The sequence below is a fragment of the Toxorhynchites rutilus genome, chromosome 3, assembly GCF_029784135.1.
Source record: "Toxorhynchites rutilus septentrionalis strain SRP chromosome 3, ASM2978413v1, whole genome shotgun sequence".
NCBI classification, from domain to species: Eukaryota; Metazoa; Arthropoda; class Insecta; order Diptera; family Culicidae; genus Toxorhynchites; species Toxorhynchites rutilus.
The window spans coordinates 60741388-60765460 of NC_073746.1; the positions used below are offsets into that span (position 1 = coordinate 60741388).

General features: G+C 38.8%; 1 protein-coding gene across 5 annotated transcripts in view; it reads left to right on the forward strand.

Annotated features, from left to right (window-relative positions):
• LOC129779214 (dedicator of cytokinesis protein 9) overlaps positions 1-24073 on the forward strand; it is a 240711-nt gene that overhangs the window by 63969 nt on the left and 152669 nt on the right. Inside the window, exon 1 of one of the 5 annotated variants that reach the window (XM_055786563.1) lies at positions 17908-18674. The exons of the other annotated variants lie outside the window; for them this stretch is intronic. Coding sequence (XP_055642538.1) covers positions 18639-18674 — 36 coding nt within the window. The 5' untranslated portion in view covers positions 17908-18638. Of the gene's footprint in view, positions 1-17907; positions 18675-24073 lie in introns of those variants that run through there. 5 annotated transcript variants of the gene reach the window in all.

The window sequence follows — 24073 nt, forward strand, 5'->3', positions numbered from 1 at the left end:
TCAATTTATTAAATTTGATGATGCAAAAATTAATATTATAGCGAAAAAGAGAGCAATTTCTATATTAAAAATTAAGAAAATAATTGCAATTAAAAAAAATCGAAGAGAAAAAGGTTGCCGAGGATTATAGGGTCAAATCAATATAGGAAGGGAGAAGATTTTCCTCGGTCAGTCATAGTTTTTTTTAGATAAGAAAGTGGCTAATAATTACATATTAAACTAATTAGACTTATTAAAATAAGTGTTAAAATTATTAATACTGAAATTATTTAGTCCTAATGATTGGAAGTCATTTATCGCCACAATCACAAAGATTGTTTGCTGCGAGCCCAATGCGATAGAGATGCGCGTTTAGGTTGTAGTGATTGGACATGAGCCGAGATATCACGCGAATGAAATCACGACCTACATTCAATCCCTTAAACCAAGCACTCGTCGAAACCTTAGGGATAATCGTGTGTAACCAACGACCGAACTCATCTTCACTCCATATGCACTGCCAACTAACGAGTGTGTCCTGACGAGGAATGTGAAAAAATTCGTTATAAGCAATTTGCCTTTCAAAAAGTGTGCCTTCTGAAGCGCCCACTAGCGAGTCCGCTTTCTCATTTCCCGGAATCGAGCAATGAGAAGGAACCCATGCTAAGGTAATCTTGAATAATTTTTCGACCAAAACACTCAATAGATGTCTTATTCTTGTTAGGAAATAAGATGAGCGTTTATCAACTTTCATTGAGCGGATTGCCTCTATTGAGCTGAGACTGTCTGAAAAAATAAAATAATGGTCGATGGGCAGTGTTTCAATGATCCCTAGAGCATAGTATATCGCACCCATTTCTGCGACATACACGAAACAAGGATCTTTGAGTTTGAAAGAGGCACTGGAATTTTCATTGAAGATGCCGAAGCCAGTGGACCCGTTTATGTATGAACCGTCAGTAAAGAACATTTTATCTGATCCAACTTGGACAGATAAAAAATGACAGAGGAATTGCAAAAGTATGGGAAGCAAACTTGGTTAGAGATGCCTGGTGAAGGGTGCACGTCGTGGGTAAGGTAAAGGGTGTGTCACATCAAATTGCATCACGGCAAACACGCTGTAGAAATTCGCCCAGTAGACCGATCTTTTTGAAAATTTTAGACAGTAAAATAAAAACTATTAAACAACTTTTGGCATTTTCTTTTTATTCATACTTCGAGCCCAAGCCCGTATGCTCGCACCTTCCTCTTTACCCCGTCCATAAGATTTTGTACAACGTCAGGTTGTAGTTTTTTTTAACAGAAATCCATGTTCTCTTGAAGTCCGCCTCCGATTTGACAACTTTTGGGTTCTTCCGGAGGGCCTGCTTCATAATCGCCCAATATTTCTCTATTGGGCGAAGCTCCGGCGCGTTGGGCGGGTTCATTTCCTTTGGCACGAAGGTGACCCCGTTGGCTTCGTACCACTCCAACACGTCCTTTGAATAGTGGCACGAAGCGAGATCCGGCCAGAAGATGGTCGGGCCCTCGTGCTGCTTCAATAGTGGTAGTAAGCGCTTCTGTAGGCACTCCTTAAGGTAAACCTGCCCGTTTACCGTGCCGGTCATCACGAAGGGGGCGCTCCGCTTTCCGCAAGAGCAGATCGCTTGCCACACCATTTGGCAAACTTGGATAGTTTCTGCTTGCGAATCTCCTCCGGAACGCTGAATTTGTCCTCTGCGGAGAAGAACAACAGGCCCGGCAGCGGACGAAAGTCCGCTTTGACGTAGGTTTCGTCGTCCATTACCAGGCAATGCGGCTTCGTCAGCATTTCGGTGTACAGCTTCCGGGCTCGCGTCTTCCCCACCATGTTTTGCCTTTCGTCGCGGTTAGGAGCCTTCTGAACCTTGTATGTACGCAGGCCCTCCCGCTGCTTGGTCCGCTGGACGAATGAACTTGACAAATTCAGCTTATTGGCGACATCCCGGACCGAACTACTCGGATCACGTCTAAACTGCTTAACTACGCGCTTGTGATCTTTTTCACTGACGGAGCATCCATTTTTGCCGTTCTTCACCTTCCGGTTGATGGTTAGGTTCTCGAAGTATCGTTTTAGTACTCTGCTGACCGTGGATTGGACGATTCCCAGCATCTTAACGATGTCCCGATGTGACAACTTCGGATTCTCGAAATGAGTGCACAGGATTAATTCACGACGCTCTTTTTCGTTCGACGACATTTTTCCAAATTTACGAAAAATTTACAGTGAAGCATGGCCAACGTGATCTATACACTCTTATCTGATTATAAGCGAAAGCTGAAGATATAATTCCTAAAAATTAAATTTATACAGCGTTTTTTCCGTGATGCAATTTGATGTGACACACCCTTTACTCATGGTATAAAGACATAAAACTTGACTGAGGAGTCAGTTGTAGTAGATTTTCGAAGTTATCAATCACCAATGGATTCATGATCTTGCAACGGATGAGAAATCTGTAGGATAATTCTGTGAACCGAAGAGTAAGCGGGGGTACTCCTGCCAAAACATCGAGACTCATCGTATGTGTCGAATGCAAACACCCCATGGCTATACGCAAGCAACGATATTGTATCCTCTCCAGCTTGGCAGCTGATCGGAAGCAAAAACTGCCATATTCTAACACTGACAATATCGTTGTTTTGTACAACTGAATGAGGTCTCCTGGATGGGCACCCCACCATGTTCCGGTTATTGTTTGGAGAAAATTGATTCTTTGCTGGCATTTCTGTTTCAAATACGCAATGTGTCTCCCCCAGGTACATTTAGAATCAAAATATACACCCAGGTATTTGAAAAACATAGAGTGTTGGATCGTTTTGCCGGATAGGTAAAGCTGGAATTGGGCGGGTTCGTGCTTCCTAGAAAAAACGACCATTTCAGTTTTCTCCGTAGAGAATTCGATACCCAGCTTGAGGGCCCACGTGAACAGATTGTTCATGGTATCTTGCAACGACTTTCACCGAGCGACGGGATTAGTACCCGTGATGGAAATAACTCCATCGTCTGCAAGTTGTCTCAGCGTGCAGTCTCTAGTGAGACAATCATCCATATCATTGACGTAAAAACTGTACAAGAGGGGGCTTAGGCAGGAGCATTGCCCATAAAACTGTAACGAGAAGATTTTGAGTTGCCAAGAGAGAAATTCGTGTGCTTTTCTGACAGTAAATTGTACAGGAAATTATTCAGAATTGGTGAAAGTCTACGATTATGTAGCTTCTCTGAGAGAATTTCCATGGAAACTGAATCAAATGCCCCTTTGATATCGAGGAAAACGGAAGCCATTTGTTCTTTGCGAGCAAACAAAGTCATTTATACATATATTACTTTATAAAATAATCTCCTCATCAATAAATAATAATAATAATAATTATAAATAAAACTACATCTACAAAATCTCACTATCATGCTGCTGATGGGTCTTTGAAAAATGATAATTAATGTGACGAAAAAAAGAAGTACCAACTAAAACATGAAGACCATGGAAGCCTGTTGCTATAAAAATAATCAGCAACAAGACATTTTAAATAGAAAAAGTAATCAGACAACATGAAGACCATGGAATCAATAAGAAGAGGGAATAATAAGTAATCATAAAAAAGTTCTTATTCAATTTAAAGAAATATTAAAAAATTTTGTTGAGTGGTCAGAAAATAAATTAGTTATCATTTTCAACTTAATTTAGATTGTTTAATGTGTAAAGGTTTGTTGGTTGAATTTAAAGGAGAAAAAAACAATAACAATTTTTAATATTAGAATTTTATAAAGTAAATGAAAAAAGGGGAGGTATAGTTGATCATCTTTAAGATATTGTAAATTTTTTTTTTGTAAATAATACGTACTAAGTACTATTTTTTTCTCAGTGTATATTTTTTTTCACGTTTTAACATCAATACTCTATAACTCTTTCTAAGACACTATTTCGGTACGACTCATAGTTTTTGAGATATAAATTACCAAAGATTTTTTTTTTAATTATAAAATATCATTAGAAGTAATTGCTAATTTACTATTGTTGAGGCAACGGCTCAAGAGTGCCAGGATATGGCTTGGCGGACCCTACAGGATTGGCAGCGACTCACCACTTCAACGATCACTTGGTCATCGACGGACCAATTTCACACAAAATCGTTTCGTTTGCAGATTGAAAAAACACGTCTGGATAGATTGAACTATTGATAACGACTGAATATTTATTTCTAGTTATAAGATTACAGTGCGTAGTGTTCTAGGTGTAAGTGTGCAGTTTGAACGAAACAATCGATATTCGCATTGCGATTAGTTGGCCTAATCGGAACTGGATTCTGCAGCTGTGACGATCCTGAACATCGCCGCCACCTTGAAATGCTCAATTTCAAAAAACCTAATGCTATAATTTATAGTATGTAACAAAATTCAAGTAAAGAGTTCAACTAAAGATTAATCTTTGCTCAACAATATGTGAACTAGTTCATTCTACTTCTTGACGTTTCTACTGTCATTCTCCTCGTATTGGTGGTTGATAGCTGTCATCTCGGTCGGTGTCATTCCGCCTTTCGTCGTCTCTAATAACAGTATCTGAGTCTCGATCATAGCCAGGAAGCAGGCAAATTTTTGTTATCGGCCGCTTGACTATACCACGGGGCGTTTTCAAGGTCACCACACGAATAAGCTGATCGTGGCCAGGATGGACATCGACAATGCGAGCGAGTGGCCATTTCACAGGATGCTGTTGTTCGTCGACGAGGATCACGAGCCGACCTGGATGGAACGCGTCGTTCGGCTTGTTGTTTTTGAACGAAAGCTGCAACTCTTGCAAATACTCGCTGCGCCAATGATGCCAAAATTTTTGGTATAGCCGTTGAGTAGCTTGATAACGGTCGAGAATGCTCACAGAGATCTTCGTCAGATCCAGCTCAGGTACCGCGTGCATGGTTGACCCAATTAGAAAGTGGGCAGGAGTTACGCAAGCTAGGTCGTTTGGATCCTCTGAGAGTGGCACCAAAGGACGACTATTCATTGCTGCTTCTACTTGGGTCAGTAGTGTCGACATTTCTTCGAACGAGAGACGAGAATTCCCTAGCTGCTTGTACATATGGGCTTTGGCGACTTTTACCGCCGCTTCCCAAAGTCCACCAAAATGAGGCGCCTTAGGTGGACACAGATGCCAGTTGATAGCTTCCTTCGTGCAGAAGGAGTGGATCTCTTCGGCGTTGTTCCGCAGCAGTCGATGGATCTCCTCGAGCTCATTTTTCGCACCTTCGAAATTTTTTCCGTTGTCGGAGTAGACATCAGATGGTCGACCCCGACGGGACACGAATCTGCGGAACGCTGCTAGGAATGCTGCTGTCGACAGGTCTCCGACCAGTTCGATGTGAACTGCCTTTATGCTAAAGCACACGAAGATGCAAATGTACGCCTTTGCTGGTAGGGCTCGCTTGTGGATTGCTCTCAAGTATACAGGTCCGGCGAAATCTACGCCGGCGATGCTGAATGGTCGAGCAGGTCGGATACGATGAATTGGAAGTTGTCCTAGTTGCTGGGTTTGTGGAACGGGATTTGCTCGGGTGCATCGGAAGCAGGCACGTATGACGCATTGAACTAACTGTCGCCCGCGGATGGGCCAAAATTTTTCACGCATGGAGGCCAGGGTGAGGCGGCCGCCACCGTGAATTAGTCGTAGGTGGTGAAGTATAGTGAGAAGACGTGTATAGGGGTGAGGATTAGGTAGGAGGATGGGATGCTTTGTTATGTATGGCTGCTCTAGCAAATTCAATCTACCTCCCACTCTGATGATGCCTTCTGGGTCGAGTATGGGGCAAAGACGGCGAATTGGCGATTTTTTGGAAACTGCATTGCTGCTGCGGAGGTCTTTTAATTCTTCCTTAAATCCATCGAACTGGGCTAGCTTTACGAGTACTGATTCGGCAGCGGCAAACTCATCTCGTGTAAGTAGTTTGCTGTGGAGTGGACTACTACTAGAGGGTTGTGTTCGAATTTTCTCACGACAGTGGCGGACAAATCGAAGGCAGTATGCAGTGATGCTAACCATTCCTGTATACGTCGAGAAGCGATCAAAGTAGGGATTTACGCGAGATTCGTTTCTGATTGCTGCGGCCACTACGGCTTTACGACGCTCTTTCCCGTCTTCAGGGTACTCTGGTACGCTTTGACATGGCCATTGTTGTGTGGGTAGGAATAGCCATTTCGGTCCGTGTTTCCATTCCTGGCATTTAATAAAATCGTCAATCTCCATGCCTCTGGATACCAAGTCAGCTGGATTTTGTTTGCCGGCTACGTGGTTCCAGTGTGCCCCAATGGTTGCTGACTGGATGGCAGAAACGCGATTAGCCACGAATGTCTTCCAACAGTTGGGTGGAGCGCGGATCCATTGAAGCGTTACTGTGGAGTCACACCAGAAGTAGGAATCAGAAATTTCGATGTGGAGTGCATCGGTTATTTCAGCGTGAAGTTTCGTTGCCAGATCGGCTGCACAAAGCTCTAACCGTGGAAGGCTGATGCGTTTCAGGGGAGCGACCCGTGATTTGGATTTGGCCTCCTTCAGCACAGGGTGATGGGGAAAAAAGCATTGCATTGAATCGGTAGCTTCCTCCTCGGAAACTAAACTCATGTGGCCTAAATCCAAATATTCGCGCATGAATTTATTGTATTCTCTTTTCAGTTGAATATCCTTATCAAGTCTGCGCTCAAGCAGCTCGAAACGACGTAGCGCGATGGCTTCAGATTTTCCAATCATCTCGTCGAAATTGGGCTTTCGCGGCAAGCGAACTACATATCGGCCCTCAGAGTTTCGACTAACTGTAGAGGCGTATATTTCTTCGCATCTTTTCTCTTCCAACGAATAAGCAGACCTGGATGGAAGCTCTTCTGTCTCCCAAAACTTTTTCAGACTTTCTTCGAGGGTAACTAGAGATACGGTCGTAATGGAGCAAGCGGATGCTTCTCGGGAATTTTTGGGAATGCTGGCAGCACCAGAAACTATCCAACCAAAAGTGCTGTCTATTAGCCGTGGTAAATTTTCCGACAAATGAATCTGAGCAGCAGTTTTGAAGCAGGAGAAGAAATGCTCGTTTCCGATTATCATATCGATACTGGAGCTTTTGTTGAAGTATGGATCAGCGTAAAATAAGTCCTGTGGTAGATTCCAATCATCAACGGATACATTGTAGGCAGGAAGCTTAGGGATGACGTTTTTCAGTACCAGAAAATCAACATCGAGTGAGAACTCTTCTTTTCGTGAACGGATTTGGGTTCGGACGGAATTTTGTGCGAGCTGCGGATTTTCACCAACTCCATGAATCATAACATTCACCTTGTTACGTCGTAAACGTAGAATTTGCGCCATATTTTCGGAGATTATATTCGGTTGGGATGCACAATCGAGCAGAGCTCTCGCGAGATGCTCCTGACCATAACAACAATCGATGACTTTGAGAACAACAGTCAACATTCCGATTGCAACTTTGCATTGGCACACAGCATACACGCTTCTCTGGTTTCGTTAAAGTGGATGCTGATAATAGCGATGTTTCTTCGGAAGTGGTCGCATTAGTTTGCACGGTGGACCTAGGTGAACTTGACGATGACGAATCGACGTTGGAACGGATGGAACTCTCAGTGTACGCAGCATGAATTAATGAATGGTGACGTTTCTGGCAAACCTTACAGTTATATTTTGAAACACAATTCCGGGCGAAATGATCTCTGCTGAAACAGTTGAGACAAAGTCGTTTGGAGTTAAGTATATTCAGCTTCTCTGAGATAGGCAACTTCTCGAATTTATTGCACTTTACTAGCGGATGACGTTGATTGCAGGCGTGACATTTCAACGACGAACTTTCTACAACAGCATGGGAGGAAACTTTCGTTGGGAACGGTTTTCTGGGATACGAAACTTGAGTCTGCATAGACGCTGGTTGATGATGTTGATTCACCGAGATCGATTCGAGGACCCGCATACGACGCTGAAGAAATTCGATGAGATGTTTGTAGGTAACGGAATTCAAAGTAGACGCATAATCCTCCCAAACTTTCAGTGTATCGTCGTGAAGTCGCGTACATAATATATGTTCCAGGATGGTGCTCCACGCATCAACAGCTTCACCCAACTGACCGAGAATTTTCACATGCCTTTCGAAGTCGTCGACTATGGCATGCAGAGCGGACGCAGATTCTCGCTTCATCTTTGGACAGTCCAACAAGGCTTGCAAGTGGCGCTTTTTGAGGAGGTATTCGTTCGCATAACGACTTACCAGAGCATCCCAAGCCAAAGGATAATTGGCTGTGCTGATGCCTATCGATTCAATAAGTTGGGCTGCTTCACCTTTGACAGCAGCCCTTAAATAGTGAAATTTTTGGATGTCCGCCACATCCGCATTGTTGGGTATTAGTGCTAGAAAAGTGTCGTGGAAAGCTAGCCAGTCTTTGTAGTCACCCGAAAACTCGGGCAAAGAGATAGTTGGCAGTTTCAGACCCTTTAGAGTGGAAGGAGCCCCAGTAGTAGTAGTTTGAGGATTGTTTGCGTGCATGATAGTAAGAGTGGGAAGCTTAGAGCGTAGAAAAGCTTTTATTTTAAAGAGCAGCGATTCAAAATTAGAACGATAAGACAAATTGTTCACCATATCTTCATTGTCTTCCTCCATCTCCTCCAATCCGGATTGCGCATCCTCCAACCCCTTCCAGATCACGTCCAAGTTCTCCAGCCTTACTTCCACCTCGAGCATGTCCCGTTCCTCCTGGTATTCCGTCATGAAACGCTCCGCACGGTCGAGCGAGGCGAGTAGGATAGCGCGACGGGATATTAAAACTTGCTTCCTCTGAGCATCAGCCATGATGCTGATGGTCCGACGTCTGGTATGGCAGCGAAATCTGGCAAACAAAAGACCAGGAAGCACCGGCGTAGGAAAATAATACACTTGGAGAGCTTCTCACCTGACAAAGGCAGAGATTTTGCCTTGTATATTTATAGTACGCAGCAACACAGCGGAACGCCAACGAAATATTTGCTCCACAGATCACGGAATAATTCTACTGGAAGGTAGAGGTCGTCAACACGTATCCACTACTTGATGTCAGCATGCACAGAAACTTCAGGATTCACAACTGGTTGTCGTCGGAATTTGGAACTGGAAGTGTCCAATTTAGGATTACGTAGAACCACGGCGTGGTTGGGTATCGTCGGCAACTAGCAGGAAAATGTTGACCGCTCGACGTAGGAGCAGATTGAAGAAGGCGGATGTTCACTTCCACCGTAGCAGATCGATTAGCAGCGAATCAGCATGCACATGCAAAATAGAAAATCTAAAAGCACCCGAAATACAAAGAAGGGCAATTGGACCTGCAATTACCTTCTGCCTTGAATTTTTATAAATCAGGAACCAGAACGGGAATAATTGCTGGTATTCAATGATCCAGATCGATGTGGTAATGATGGTGGTTGGCGCTACTCCAGTTCACAATAGGAGGCCTTTGTTCCTATTCAGGTCAATACGCAGGATGGCGATGGTATTCAAATTGTTCCACTTAAAAGGACACAATGAAGTTCTTTGTTCCGAGCGTGGCGTCCAAAATGGCGAGTCGAACGGAAACTCGTTGTTCCGGGGCGTAATGATAGAAACAGTCGGCGACTTTTCACTCACGTAAATGCCGCTATCCTGGTCACGGCACCAAATTTATGTTGAGGCAACGGCTCAAGAGTGCCAGGATATGGCTTGGCGGACCCTACAGGATTGGCAGCGACTCACCACTTCAACGATCACTTGGTCATCGACGGACCAATTTCACACAAAATCGTTTCGTTTGCAGATTGAAAAAACACGTCTGGATAGATTGAACTATTGATAACGACTGAATATTTATTTCTAGTCATAAGATTACAGTGCGTAGTGTTCTAGGTGTAAGTGTGCAGTTTGAACGAAACAATCGATATTCGCATTGCGATTAGTTGGCCTAATCGGAACTGGATTCTGCAGCTGTGACGATCCTGAACAACTATATTATGATTCAAGAGATCATTACTTGCTTTCCGTCATCTAATGAATTAATTTGGAATGAAACTCATTAAATGAAAAAAAATATTGGAATTCTTTCAATAACGATTGGTATAAATCTATGATTTTCTCTACAGATTTCTCAACATTGGCCGAAATATATTCCTGGTTGATGAATTAGAAAATTTGTTTCATTTAATCGACCTGGATTTGCATCAATTTTCACCACCTAATGCCGAGAGTGTTCATGAGTAAAGCACATCTGTTGCTGTTACTAAATCTCGAATTTGGTTACTAGAGGGTAAAATAATTTTCGGTTATCGACATCTAATAAATGGAATCCATCAATATTAAGTTCATGAGTTGTAGTTATGTAAGAATCAAATTTGAATAAATTTGTGAAATTTGAATATTCATATTTTTAAAGTTTTTAAAGTAATTTAAGGGATATTAATTTCATATATTAAGTATAAAAGGCGAAGAGAGGGAAATGCAATAAATATAGGATAAATGATCTTGGTTTGTCTGATTTAGGGTGTTTTCACGCAACTAGTAAATGCAAATCGACTTTTCTTCATGAAAATCACATATAATCAAGATGAGTTTGGGTTTGTTGAAAAGACCCGAGTCTCTAGTTGCCAATACTACGATAAGGCGTTGAAATTATTCAAATTTTTATGTTTTCTAACGATTTTCCTCAAAGAGAAATCATGATCATGGTTTGTCCGAAAAATTATCATGGTTTGTCCGATTTTAGAAATCACAATATTTGAATGAAAAAATTCGAAGTTTGAAGTAGATGTTGCATTTCTCATTGCTTGAGTTTACTGTCATCATATTGATTCATTCATAATTTAGGCTTTCTTCAGAATATTGCCTTTCCTTGGGCATTTTAAAAGTGTTCACCTCAACACACTCAACACAGAGAAACTTTATTTCTGCTATGCGCGAAGGACACAATAAAAAACAGCAGCGCGCCAAGCGGTTGCCATAGAAATCATGTGGACAAACCAACATTAGTGAATCGGACAACTCATGATCAGAATTAAGGTCATCGAAATGCATTAATTACATGGTTTAGCTATGTAAATCTACAAATAGCTAGATACAAATGGTATGTATGTAAGTATGATGTTTACAATATTTGTAAGTGTTATAATCAAGAAAAGGTCTGGATACGTATCAAATAATCATATGGTGAGTGATTTAAAGTTAGCTCAAATGAGAGGTGCATTGACACCAATAGAAGGTGGATTTTACAATCCTTTAAAACATGTGAATCCGTAAAAATATCCTATAAAATTACTGTGAATCATGAAAAAGACAATTTTATTTATATTTTTTGAAACATTTGAATACCTGATTTGAAATAGGTGCGCATTAAAAAAAAGTGGACAAACCTGGTAATATTTTCGACTGGACAAATCAAAATCATTTACTTTAAGAATAATTGCGGGAAGAATTGTTCAAATAAATTCAATTGTTTGTCCATGTAAAAGGTATCGATTAATGAATTTGTTAAAAAAATAATATAATCATGATATAAGCAATTTATGTTGTAATTAGAATTAACATTAAAAAAGTGTGATCATGAACAAAGTTGAATTGTTCTATTAAAGGAGAAGTCATATTTTGTAATCCTAAATTAGATCATGTTGGCATTTTCTAATGAAAGAAAAAATCTTTATATATGAAGTTCAAATTCATTGCATTATTCAGCCATATTAGAAATTTCATGATAAAATAGGAAGTTCTGAATAAATATGATTATCATTCAATTGAAGAAGATCATTGCATAGAGAATGAAAGTGTTCGTTTAGTAATTATACTTTCTGGAATAATAAATGAGAAAAATAAAATAGCAATTAATGAAATAGAGCCACCTAAAGAAGAAATTATATTTCATGTTAAATATCTATCTGGAAAATCTGAGTAACGTCGAGGTATTTTTGCTGACCCTGAAAAATGTTGAGGAAAAATGTTAAATTTACTCCAATGGATAGAATTATAAATTGAAGTCAGACAGAGTCTTTATAATTAATCCTGGTAATAAAGGGTGTAAGTGGATAAATCCTGCTATAAATGAAAATACAGCTCCTATGGAATGAACATAATGAATGTTTATGTTGTATTTAACACCCGAAATATTTATCTGAAATAATTTATACGGTAGAACAACGTTTGCCGGGTCAGCTAGAAGTTAATAAACAATTCTATGAAATTACGGTAGTAGTTTTTGATTAAATAGTCCAGAATTTGAGAAAAGTTTTTAAATATGCTTTTTATGCCTATCACTGTATACTTATAAAACCTTACCAATTGCACTTTTTGCTTCGGTTCTCAGTATTGATTTGTTTTAGCTTGAAGTTACTTTTTTATTCGCATCATTTACATACTACTGAAATGTTTTTAACCATAAACCGAATGCTCATATTTTACGTCTTCTCTTTCTGCTTTTCAGGTAAGTGTCATCCCGCAAACCCAGCGACGATCGCTAATCTCAAAAGTTACGGTACATGAGTTCTGCGGAAAAATTTAACCTGCCCGAACCAGACAATACGTATCCAGCAAAGTTCTCCGTACTCGTGAAGGAGCGCACCAAAACTGACCCACGAGACTCGCCACCACACAAAAAAACCCCAACTACCGTCAAACGAACCCAACCAGAAGAATTATTGTTTTCTTACGACGCGGTCCATTGATATTTTCTTTCTCTCCCAACATATTCTTATCTCACCTACTTCATCTGTCGCCTTTTGTTTGGCCGCAGGCGAATCTTGCTCGCCGCAAGAATCTGCAATTTCACGAAAACGGTGTGCCGACCGGCCCATTCGAAAACTCCGTGTGCGAGTCGAGCCTTCGGGGCGAATCTCGGTTTCATTCCTGTTCGCATTCTGGACTGCACTTCTTTATTTATTTTCAATTTCCCGCGAAGCAGCTTCGTCGTTACATTTTTAACATCCTTCTTCCGAGTTCATTTCTCGCCCCGAGTTAACACCTTTCGTTGATTTTAATTACGCTTCCTTTGGGTTCCTAATCCCTCGGGTGAAAACGTACTCTAGGACTGTTCAATTCACTTCAAAACTTCATCAGCTCACATGGAAATCATTCATAATACTTAATTAGTCCTTAATAGTTCCATTTCTGATCAAAACGATGAAATCATTTAAATTACTTCACGTGGGCGAAATTGAGCATCTCTTTCCTCATTCGACCAACCTGAGTATTTGTATGAGGAATTACATTCGCCTTACGGCCACACCGCTTATCATCCCGACACGGCCGCAGTACGCAGGCAGTTGATTCTGGTTTTGAACTCTCGTCGCTTCAGTTCTCATATTTATGTATGCTCTTCGTTCTGTTTTTTTTCGTGGTGTGCCAAACTGCACTGAACTAAATTATTCTCGCTTGATCTTTCCCGGTGACCTTTTTTTTTAATTTATGATTTATTTGCCCCGGTGTCCGAAACGATGATGATGCCCTATGCTGTTTATTCTGCTTATGCTCTTTCCGGTCCAAATGGGTCACATTCTTTGTTCTCATTTTAATTGATGATTTCGCTGTTCGCTGGAAGCTGTTCGCGAGTATTGTAAATTATAATTGATTTTGTTTCGTTAACGAGAACTGAGATCGAGGGGAAGATCTAACTGTTGGTGATTCAAAAAACGACGTTATGACATCCATTTCTTGGGAATCCGCGAAAGCGTAAACGCTTGAGAGAAAGATAAACAACACCAAATAATCGCATTCGTTAGCATAACACAGCCGAAATAAATATGTTGAACTATTCATAATTTTTCTAGTCATCACTGCGCGTCGCTGATGAAAACAGAAGAGTAACGCACCGGTGGCATGTGGTGATGCTCAACAATTATTGTAATCATCGAGGAGCGTCGATGATGTTTTTTTTTTGGAGGAATAGAGAACCGCACGCGCTCTCTAATGGAGAGCAAAAGAGATAATAAACTTTTATGGATATCTCATCAGTGTTGTTCAGATGCTCAAATATGCGCAATGAATAGAAGTGTTGCCTGTTGCAATTATTTGAATATGATTGAAAGTTTTGGATGAATACCGCTACCTAATCTTTTTCTCATTACATAGAAGGGTTCTCTTGCCCCCGTAATAATACCATCATTATAATAACATCATAAAAACGTACAGAATAGGGTTACAACTCTCGATTGGATTCTCATTAACATAAATTTGTTCAAAAATAGAAAACGCGCGATTTCTTTCTGTTTTTTCAAACTTCTTGTATGCTAACATATTTTTTGCTAACCAACTCAATATCAAATCCAATTATCCTTATATAAGAGCTTTCATTTGATTGGTGGTACGTTCCTGCAGGATCTTTCCAAACAGAGATAATTCTGGTTGAATAAAAAGTTACCCCTTCGTCTTTGATGATGAAAAATTCAATAGATAGTGATCGCATCGTAAACGGAAAAGTAGTTTTGAAAACCCCAATAAAATTCTGTATAAAGTTAATTTGTTGTTTCGACGAAAAAAATGCTTGTTTTTTTTGCATCGATTTTAAAAAAGTGCCAAACAGTTTTTTATACTGTTTTAGGAAATCTTCTGTAAGTTTGCCAATAATTCCGTTAATTTTAATGGTAGCAGGTATATTTAACATAGTGTATCCCCTAAGCGTCTGTGAACGTTTTATGTTGATATCTTTCAAAGTTTGGAGTAAATTAGAGGCACTTTATCCACACTGTACCAACATTACAAAATGCATACTCTCGAAATGAACGATTCGTAACATTCGTTTTCATGCGTTTGTGGATATGACGATTGCAGGAGTGACGATACTCACACATATACTTACGTATTCGCACATTTCACACCCTCTAATTATTATTATGAACAAACTGTTTATTTATATCCTTTCTGGAGTGCAGCTTTTTGTGCAGATAGTTCAATCAGCTTGTTGTTCTCTTTACTATTGCTCCCCGAGGAAACAAACAAATTTTCTTTTGATTGATCATCTGAAATATATGCATTTGATCAGCATATTCAGGATTTAATTTCAAAACACCTCGATCGATATCGGAAAAGTCTTCTCTTTGATCTGTTACGGATAATGTTTCATAACTAGATAAGTATATTAATATATTAATAATATATATAATTTTTCCCTCAATATAATAAAAATGATCATAATTTACATACACTGCAAACTACAACAAATGTGAATTTAAAAAAAAGTGCTCCCGTGGCGTCACACCTAACATGCCGGGGGTTCGGGTCGATTCCCGTTCTGCTCGGGGGAATTTTTCGTCAAAGAAATTTCCTCCGACTTGCACTGTGGTCACGCGTATTCTAGAGCTTGCCACTCAGAATACATTCAAGGCGTGTTATTTGACATAGAAATTTCAACTAAGTACTAATAAAAATGACGCAAGTAATACTACGTTGAGACGGCGAAGTTCCTCTAGCAACATTAACGCCATTTGAGAGAAGAAAAGAGAAGAGAAGAGAATTAAAAAAAATCAATCCAATACTGTGAGTATTTCAATTGCACTAATTTTAACCGTTCATATGTCTACCGTATGCAACAGCTGTCAATAAGAAAATAAAATTGCATCACAATATATTACCAAATTTTAAAAATTTGGGAAATTTAGAGAATTTAGTGATTTAGAAACAGTAATTTTTCCGGAAATTTTGATTGTCTGGCACCATAGATTCTAAGCAGTTTTGGTGGTATTAGAAACATCCAACAAAAAAGGGAACTGGGAGATCAAAATAATTCATATTAGTGATCAATACATGAACTTAGAAAAAGTCATAGCATTATTAAAGAATATAAAAAAAAATCAATACAGAATTATTTTGACCGTATCAGCGTGTCAGCGCAGACATCATCTGAGCTCCCCACCCTCTCACTGTATTCCGTAAAATGATTCTAATTTTTACAAGTGCAATTTTTTTTCCAAAAATTAAAAAACAATCATAAAACAACACTTCAAACATATTTTTCTAATTTAAATTCTGATTAGGTTATAAGTGGTAAAATCATTACTTTTCACAATAAAGACGACATATTGAAAACCTAAAACACAGAACATGTAGGAAAAAATGAAAGATTCCGAATGCTTATAAATCAAACATTTCTTACTGGATCGGAAAGATGTTTGCATCAATTGATAGGGAATAGGGAATATTATCTTCAAAACCAAGATGTCATCATACCAAACGTAAAAGAACTGTCATTAAATTTACTCTTAACGAAGAATATAATCTATACCAATGTATGAATTGACCTTACATGGCATTATACAAATCTTTTTGTTTACAAATCAATTAAATTCGGAAATTGTTTTATTCAATCAAAAATTTAATCAATACAAACAAATGATTGTTAAACTAAGGTAGTCTCACGTCAACCTTGCGGTTATATAATAGATATAACCCACCCATTTCGAAGACACGATATCACTATAATCAGTCAACACCAAAAATCACCGTCCTGTCAAATCGGTTTAGAGTGAAAACTGAAGGACATGAAATGAAACCATCGTTCTGTTGGATGTCAGAGAAATATAAGTATATTCAGTCACTTAGCATTCACAGCTCATTATATTTTATATGCATTACAGTGAGAATTGCAACACTGGATCTAGCAATCCACATATGGAGACGGAGATTGCTGAGTAAAAAACAGATGGTGATGTCCCACGTCCACATTGTTGATGTTGAACTATGATTTTTCGATTCAAATATTTGTTTATCACTTTTGATTTTATTATAGAATGAAACGAAAAAAAATAAAAATGGGAATTATATAAAAAACACAGTAATGTCTCAATGAGATGACGTTCAAAAATTTGTTTTCGCATGAAATATTAGAAACGCGATACATTCTAAACCTTTTTTTTAAATTTAAATTCTTTAAACATTACTTCTTGTGCAACGTGAGTTCTTACTTTCTTACTTACGTAAGTCTTAACCTAAGTATCAATTTGAAGCGCAGGCTAGAGATACTCTTTTCTCGAAACATTAAAAGAGTTAGATACTGTGATAAAACCAGCTACAATAACTATAATTTACTATTAATCATTTCAGTTTGGACTCTGGATTTTTTTAAAAATTAGTTGATCTCGCCTATTCATCGCTACACAGGAATACACACAAACTTCAATTCGCCAAATTATCACAAGAATGCAACATCGCCTACCCTTAAGAGTAATTTCAACAATTGGTGAAATAAAATATTCCACTAATGCATTTTCCACGGTCGAAACTGAAGAAACAAAAAATAATCAGAAGAAAGTCGCTTGAAGCTTGAAGAATCATTGTTGATTTTAAAGTAAAGAAAATTGTATCGCATTTTGCATTTCGCTGTAATCTAATAGCACCTGGTCTGATCCTATTGATTTGTTCTTAATTTCAGGTTTGAATTAAAATTTTTCTATCATCAAATTCGGTCGAACTGAAGATTTCATACCAGATTACTGTCATCAGTTAAAGCCCAAATTGAACTTTTTTCCGTTTTGTTCTTATTTTAAAAGCGAATGTTTGAAATATGTCTGAACTTGATTATATTTTCCAAAATTGTTAAATGTTAATACATATTTCCACCATAGCATTCAATAGTATTGTTGGCAACATTGTTTGTAAGGAGAGCGAGAGTAGATAGATTCTCCCCCATTAAGTTTGGGAGAGTAGAGAAATGAGAGCGACGATGAAAACAAAGAGACACCACAAACGCGTCGTGAGATTTCTACCCACACACTGAAACGCACAAGAGCGACGCACAAACCCGGCTCGATCGCCGCTGTTGTCATTATCATCGTCATCGTCATCAGCGCGACGGCGAGGAGTTTGAAAACAGAGAAAGCAACAACAACAAAATTAGCGCTGCTTTGCTTTTCTTGGCCACGGTCGCGCCAGGTCGGCGAAGGAAGATAGAATTGTTATTATTTTGATTGAATCGACCGTCGGGTGAAGACGTCAGAACGAAAATCTCCCGCCACAGATGCGCTGCTCACCGCTGCAGACGTTGTCGCGATCCGCGCGCACACCGTCTGGGTGTTCGAACTTGCGCGCGCTCGCTCTTATCCCCGTGCGCGCCGCGGGTTCGTGTGTTATTGATCCGTTGATGCGTTGTTGATTCGGGGCGGAAGAGATCGATAAATTAGCGCGCCTAATCGCGTGGTAACGGGGCGGATCCGTTGACTTCCTCGAAGATGAATCGGTCGAACCGGCGGTCGGGCGAATTTTGGTGGTCTCCGAAGGGATGGGCCCGATTTCTGATTGTTTGTAAATTGATTGCCGAAAGGAAAACAAAAGTGAAAATGAAGTGAGAATTGTGCTGATTTTGCTGAAGAATCGCACTCGAATTGTGTTGATTGTGTTGTGGTGCATTGAGTGTATGAACCCGTCGATGAAAGCAACATGTGATAGTTTTGTTCTGCCAAAGGTGGACCTCTCGGGTCCACCAACCCTAAACCCGAGGAGGGCCACAGGAGGATGTTGTGATAAGAAATAGTGTATTATTGTACAGCGCGCCATCATTCAGAAATAAACAAATATAAGCCTTAGAAATGCATTTATAGTGTTAGTTTTAGTTGATTTACCGAGGAAAGTCTGCGGAGAAGATGAAACAACGATAAACGAGTATTGTCACTGCTCCAGAAATATAAATGAAATTGCTAAGGTTCGATTCATATTGTTCAACGGTAAATAACTATGCGTTTATAAAGTCAGTAGAAATCAACTTTGAAGCCGTTATTCCTATTAGATCGAGTCATAAGAACATTCGATGATTTGTATGGTGCATGTGAGAGTGCGTTATTTTTCCTAAACTCTGGAATATAAACTGTGAAGTGATAATGCAGGGACGATGGCTCAAATTCGCTCTTACCTTTGACGATATGCTTCCAAAGGCAAATGGGGCCAAAATTCTGGTTTACCAACGTTTCATATAGGAACCCCAACTATCCAATGTTATATTATACTTGCATCATTTGTTTCTATTTTCTTTTGTAAAATGACAAATAAAATGCCTTGTTTGTATTTAGATCTGTTGAAATTTTAATTGTAATCATTTACCAGTGCAAGTTTGAAGTTTTTTTTGCAAAGAATCCATCCATAAAAATAAAGTGTGGACCCGAAAAGTCACGAAAGTACATGTAGAGTGTAGTGAAATCATAATTATAATCAGTGGTTGATGCTATGATGAACTTGGAATATTTCCGTCTGGTTGTTGATGAATGAAATATCGAGATGTTCTTTCTTTTGAGTGTGCACGGATAGCAAAACTAATACGCAGTGATTGATTTATATAACAGAAGTGATTGAATCAAATTTTTTCCATCTATTCGACGCGTTACCGATTGAAGAATTCGTATTTGATCCGCTCTTTGAAAATTAAATCATAGGCTAAGGAGTTCAACAAATGTCTAATAATTGAAGACATTCCGCCTTATTCCGCGCGGCGAATGACGTGGGATAGCTAAGTTTCTCACTTTATTGTGGAAGCCACCTTACTTTTCAGCTCCTATTTGATGTGCGAGTCGATAACATACACGACCTCAAATCTCACCTAAGTGACAAACTATATTCACTCGCACTCGCCTGCCGAAACACCGGTACTTGTGCCATCTCACGTCATTCACGTCAGCGCGGAATAAATATGATTGCATTTCAACCTTTGGTGATATTGCTTTCACGAGCCTTCACAATTCGGTCAATGCGTGAATGTTGATTTGGAATGGAGTTGATTGGAGTTGTGTGTAATTTCATCCTATAACAATAAGATAAACAGTTCTATAGGCCAAAATTGAACAGAAATTCCAGGATTTTAAAATCATTGGACTGGCCATTCTGCAAATTACACATTGCGCATGGCGAAATTAACGTTTATTTGATCTATTTCAACTGTTTTTTTTCTCAAAAAAACAATTCTAGAATAACTTCAAGTTTAGATCTACTTATTTTTTTTTAAATTTTCATTTCCTAAAATTTTCATTGCGGTTTTTTGTTGAAATAATATATTTTGCTTGAAGACTTGCACTCGTGCATGATTATCTATGTACTCGCTACTCAAAATACATCCTATGCAATCGAAAGGGGGGGAAGTAATACACATGTATGATATGTGCTCGAAACGCTAATCAGAAGTCTAAGCTCGGAAGTGAAAATTCTACCTAGGAATCATGCATCCTGTCTAATCTAATCTAATATGTCTGCCAGTTGAATTAGAAATTTCCATAAACGGAATCTGAGGCCGTCTATATTGTATCTGGAGTCTGGAAATTATAAGCTATAATTTTGGAAATAATATAATCTAGATTCTGGAAACTGGAATCTGGTATTTGGAGTCCAAAGTTTCATGTGATCACATCGCTTATCGAATATTATTTTTCTGGTGGGTGTCCGTGCTCTTTACGTAACAAAGTTCAATTTTTATTCCTAAATAAATTCACGCGCCCCTATATGCTCGAGCAACTAGCTTCGATCCTGGGACCGAATACGGTGTGTTTCCTGAGGCAAGCAGATAAAGCACGTGTCGTGATAGGCCTAATAGCAGCCAGTGAGCAAGCATCGATTAATGCATCTCGAATATCGCGTTAAACTTTTAGATCATGATTTTGTCGTTGCTGCTAAACATAAGCTTATTCCACCGATTATCGTAGATGCAGAGAGAAGCTAGGGCACTTTGGTCATGCAAAACAGGGTATTCGAAACTGGAAGCGAAACATTTTGAGTATGCAGATGAATCGTTAGATGATCTATGAAACAACCTAGTGATCGATGGATATCCTGTTAAAGCCGAATATATTAAGTCAAGTCCGCGAGCTCCCAAATTGATGAAGGGGAATTTGTACGATATTCAGCCGAATAATTTTCCTCGTCACGTAAAAACATCTCAATACTTTTTGCAAGTACTGTAACAACAGGAACTGTTGCATTGAAACAAGGGGTAGTTAGTGTTGGAATTTATACAAAATTGTTTAGTCCCGATGAGAACCAAATATCACTCAACCTGGCCATCCCAGATTATATCTATTATATTGTTCCGCACACACATCCACATACAAGATTAGGAATCTCATTGCGAATACAGCGCAGATGAGCTGATCTGAAACAGATCCCATCAGTAGGAAATCCAAGGTTATACGTGTGTGAATGTCGAATTTAGTCAAATATGTAAGAGAAGGCGGCCCCTGATTCGAACCCCTAAATTACAATGAACAATCATCACATACACATCACTTATTAACACATACGATGAGTCTCGAAGTCTTGGTAGGAGTATCCCCGCTTACTCTTCGGTTCACAGAATTATCCTACAGATTTCTCATCCGTTGCAAGATCATGAAAATACCGCTCATGACAACTCTACACGAGCAAACTGCTTGCAATTCATCACAAGCACTGTGAAAATTGATCATAAATTGAATTAAATGATACATACAATACCAACACTATCGATTCTTTACGACCAAAACGACACTTACTATTTCTCTTCCATTTTTCATTTGTTTTTGTGCGCTGTCGACACCTCAAGACATATCGATGATTGTCACCTAGAAATCGCAGTTCATGTGACAATCTTCACGTACATTTGAGAGCGGGAATGCGGTGAGAGTTCATTCAAGTGAGATTTCTCTCAGCATACGCCTGGTAGAATCGCGTGACATACGTGAAAATTGTCATCTCACCTCACACGCCACGCAGAATCAGGCCGTATGTTAGTGTTACGTCACATGAGGGAGAGGAGTGTTTGATTTGCGTTACTTTTTGTTACATAGGGGGGGGGGGAGATGGTCCTAAAATCACATTTTTAGCGTTACGTAATTTGTGCATGACGCCTAACTTTTGAACTACTGCACCGATTCAGATGAATTAGCTAGTCTCTTTTATATTATACTTACAGAAATTTTGGGTTTTTGGACTTCTAATTATTGATTGTATTTTTTTATAGTTCACATTTTCTCGGGCCAAGTGCGCTATATTCGTTTATATTTTTTCTTGAAAGCTATTGATGACAAGCTAAGATGACATATCCAAAATTCAGAGATGCGCTATTTTTTATTCTTGAGTTATGATTTTTCAAAATTAACCGATGGTCCGAAAATCATTTTCCCTTTTTTTCCAAACATTACTTTTTTTTAAATTCATAACTTTCAAAATACCGGGCCGATTCAGATGATCGATATACTAATTTGAATCCACATGAAATACCACATACGCATTAAAATTGGATTCAAGTCGCATAGATGTAGTCCAGTCGCATAGGAGTATTGAACGAAAACTGAAAACATGGAAACTTTGAAAAATCACTCGCAAACGTAAAAAACACCTCTCTGATATTCGGATAAGTTATGTAAAATTTAGTTCAAAAGTTATGAATTTTAGAAAAAGGTTATTTTTGGAAAAAAAAAGGGGGAAAAGTTGATTTTTCGGAACACCTTAAAAAGTGGAAAAGGCCACCCTGATGAAAACTAGAAAAAATACGGGTCTAATATTTTACGATGAGGAATAAAGCTACCAATTTTCATAAAAATTTGACAATCACTATATCGGTTTGCCATGGAATTCGATTTTTGCGCTTGACCCATTCTCACCCCCTCAGTGTAAATGTGTGTAAATAAGAGATTAATTCGAAAATATTGAAATTCGAATGGAAAATTTTTTTTATGTTCAAAATCGGTAATGGCTCATCTTGCAAGACTTTAAAGAATCATTCTATAACTTTGATGAATTATTTCATAATAACAATTTGTACTACAGTTAAGTATTATACATTGGAAGTTGTGGAAGCATGTCTCCTATTAAACGGCTCACAGCTTTCAAAAATATTCGCAATATTTGTCAAGATATTACTAATAGTAACTTTCTCCACTTTTGACCCAATTCACCCCAATAACTCTTTTTCACCCCCATCGACGGTATAAGAAACGTTGTATCAAAAACCCCAAATTTAAATCAAATTAGTGGAGTCGTTTCAAGCGTTTTTAAGTCAACAATTTACATCAGAGAATGGAGGTAATAAGAATGACTTCTGAAGTTAATAATTTATCGACGCTTTAAGGGGGGTGATACATATACAGGGGTGAAATTTCACTGCCCAGCCGTTCGTGAAAGTTGCAGCGAAAATTGTTGATTGGTAGAACTTCTAGCTCCAGTTGTATTATTCTGAAAAGAAAACAAAAAATCATGACCTGCAATATTTTATTTAAAAAACTAGTTTTTTTTTAAATTTTGATAATATTTTTAACCTTTTATAAACTGCCGTTCCGCGCATAGTTGTCCCATGTTACTTTTTGATAATTTTCACTTTTATAAAACGGTGTTTTTATCCATAATCTTCCGGAAAACAAAAAAAAAGTATTAACACGTTGACTGGAATACTTTTTAAAACTTCTAAGGTATCTTTAAAAGACTTTCAAATGTATCTGGTAATACTTGTTTTTTTAGAACTGCTTGAAGTGTACGATATTAATTTGGGCGTAATTTTTATGTAAATAAACCGCGATTTTGGAGCGCATACAGAAAATTCTTTTTTAATTCGTTGAAAACCCAACAAGTTAGTAAGTTTTTCACTAGAAACTGAGACGAACCAACCCAGGAGGCTGAAAGTCTCAAAAATAAAGAATAAAAAAAATTTCACTAGAAACTTTTTATTTAGGGACTACTAGGAAAGATCATGCAATTTTTTTAATAATACATTCAAAAATCCTGTCAAAACGATATCATTTAAATCGTAATATATGTTTACCTACACGCAATCTCCCTTTCCGTTAGCGTTGGCAAACGATGTGCACCGGCCGGGACCAAAAATTAGTCAGAAAGGTTTTTACGCTTGACGTGATGCGACGACGACGACGACGGGAAATCTCATTGTTTAAACCTACTAAAACACCATCAATTATGGCACCGGGGGTCCCCCCAATGCAGAAGCCACGAGAATCGTCCCATGAAATCGTCTGGAAACTGAATGAAATTAGGTTCGACATTCGTCTGACTGACTGACCGGCCAGCAACAGGCAGACCAATTGGACTGGACGCATTGTGATTATGATGATGATGATGCAGTGAGGGCGGAAGTGATGTTTAAAGCTTTCATTTA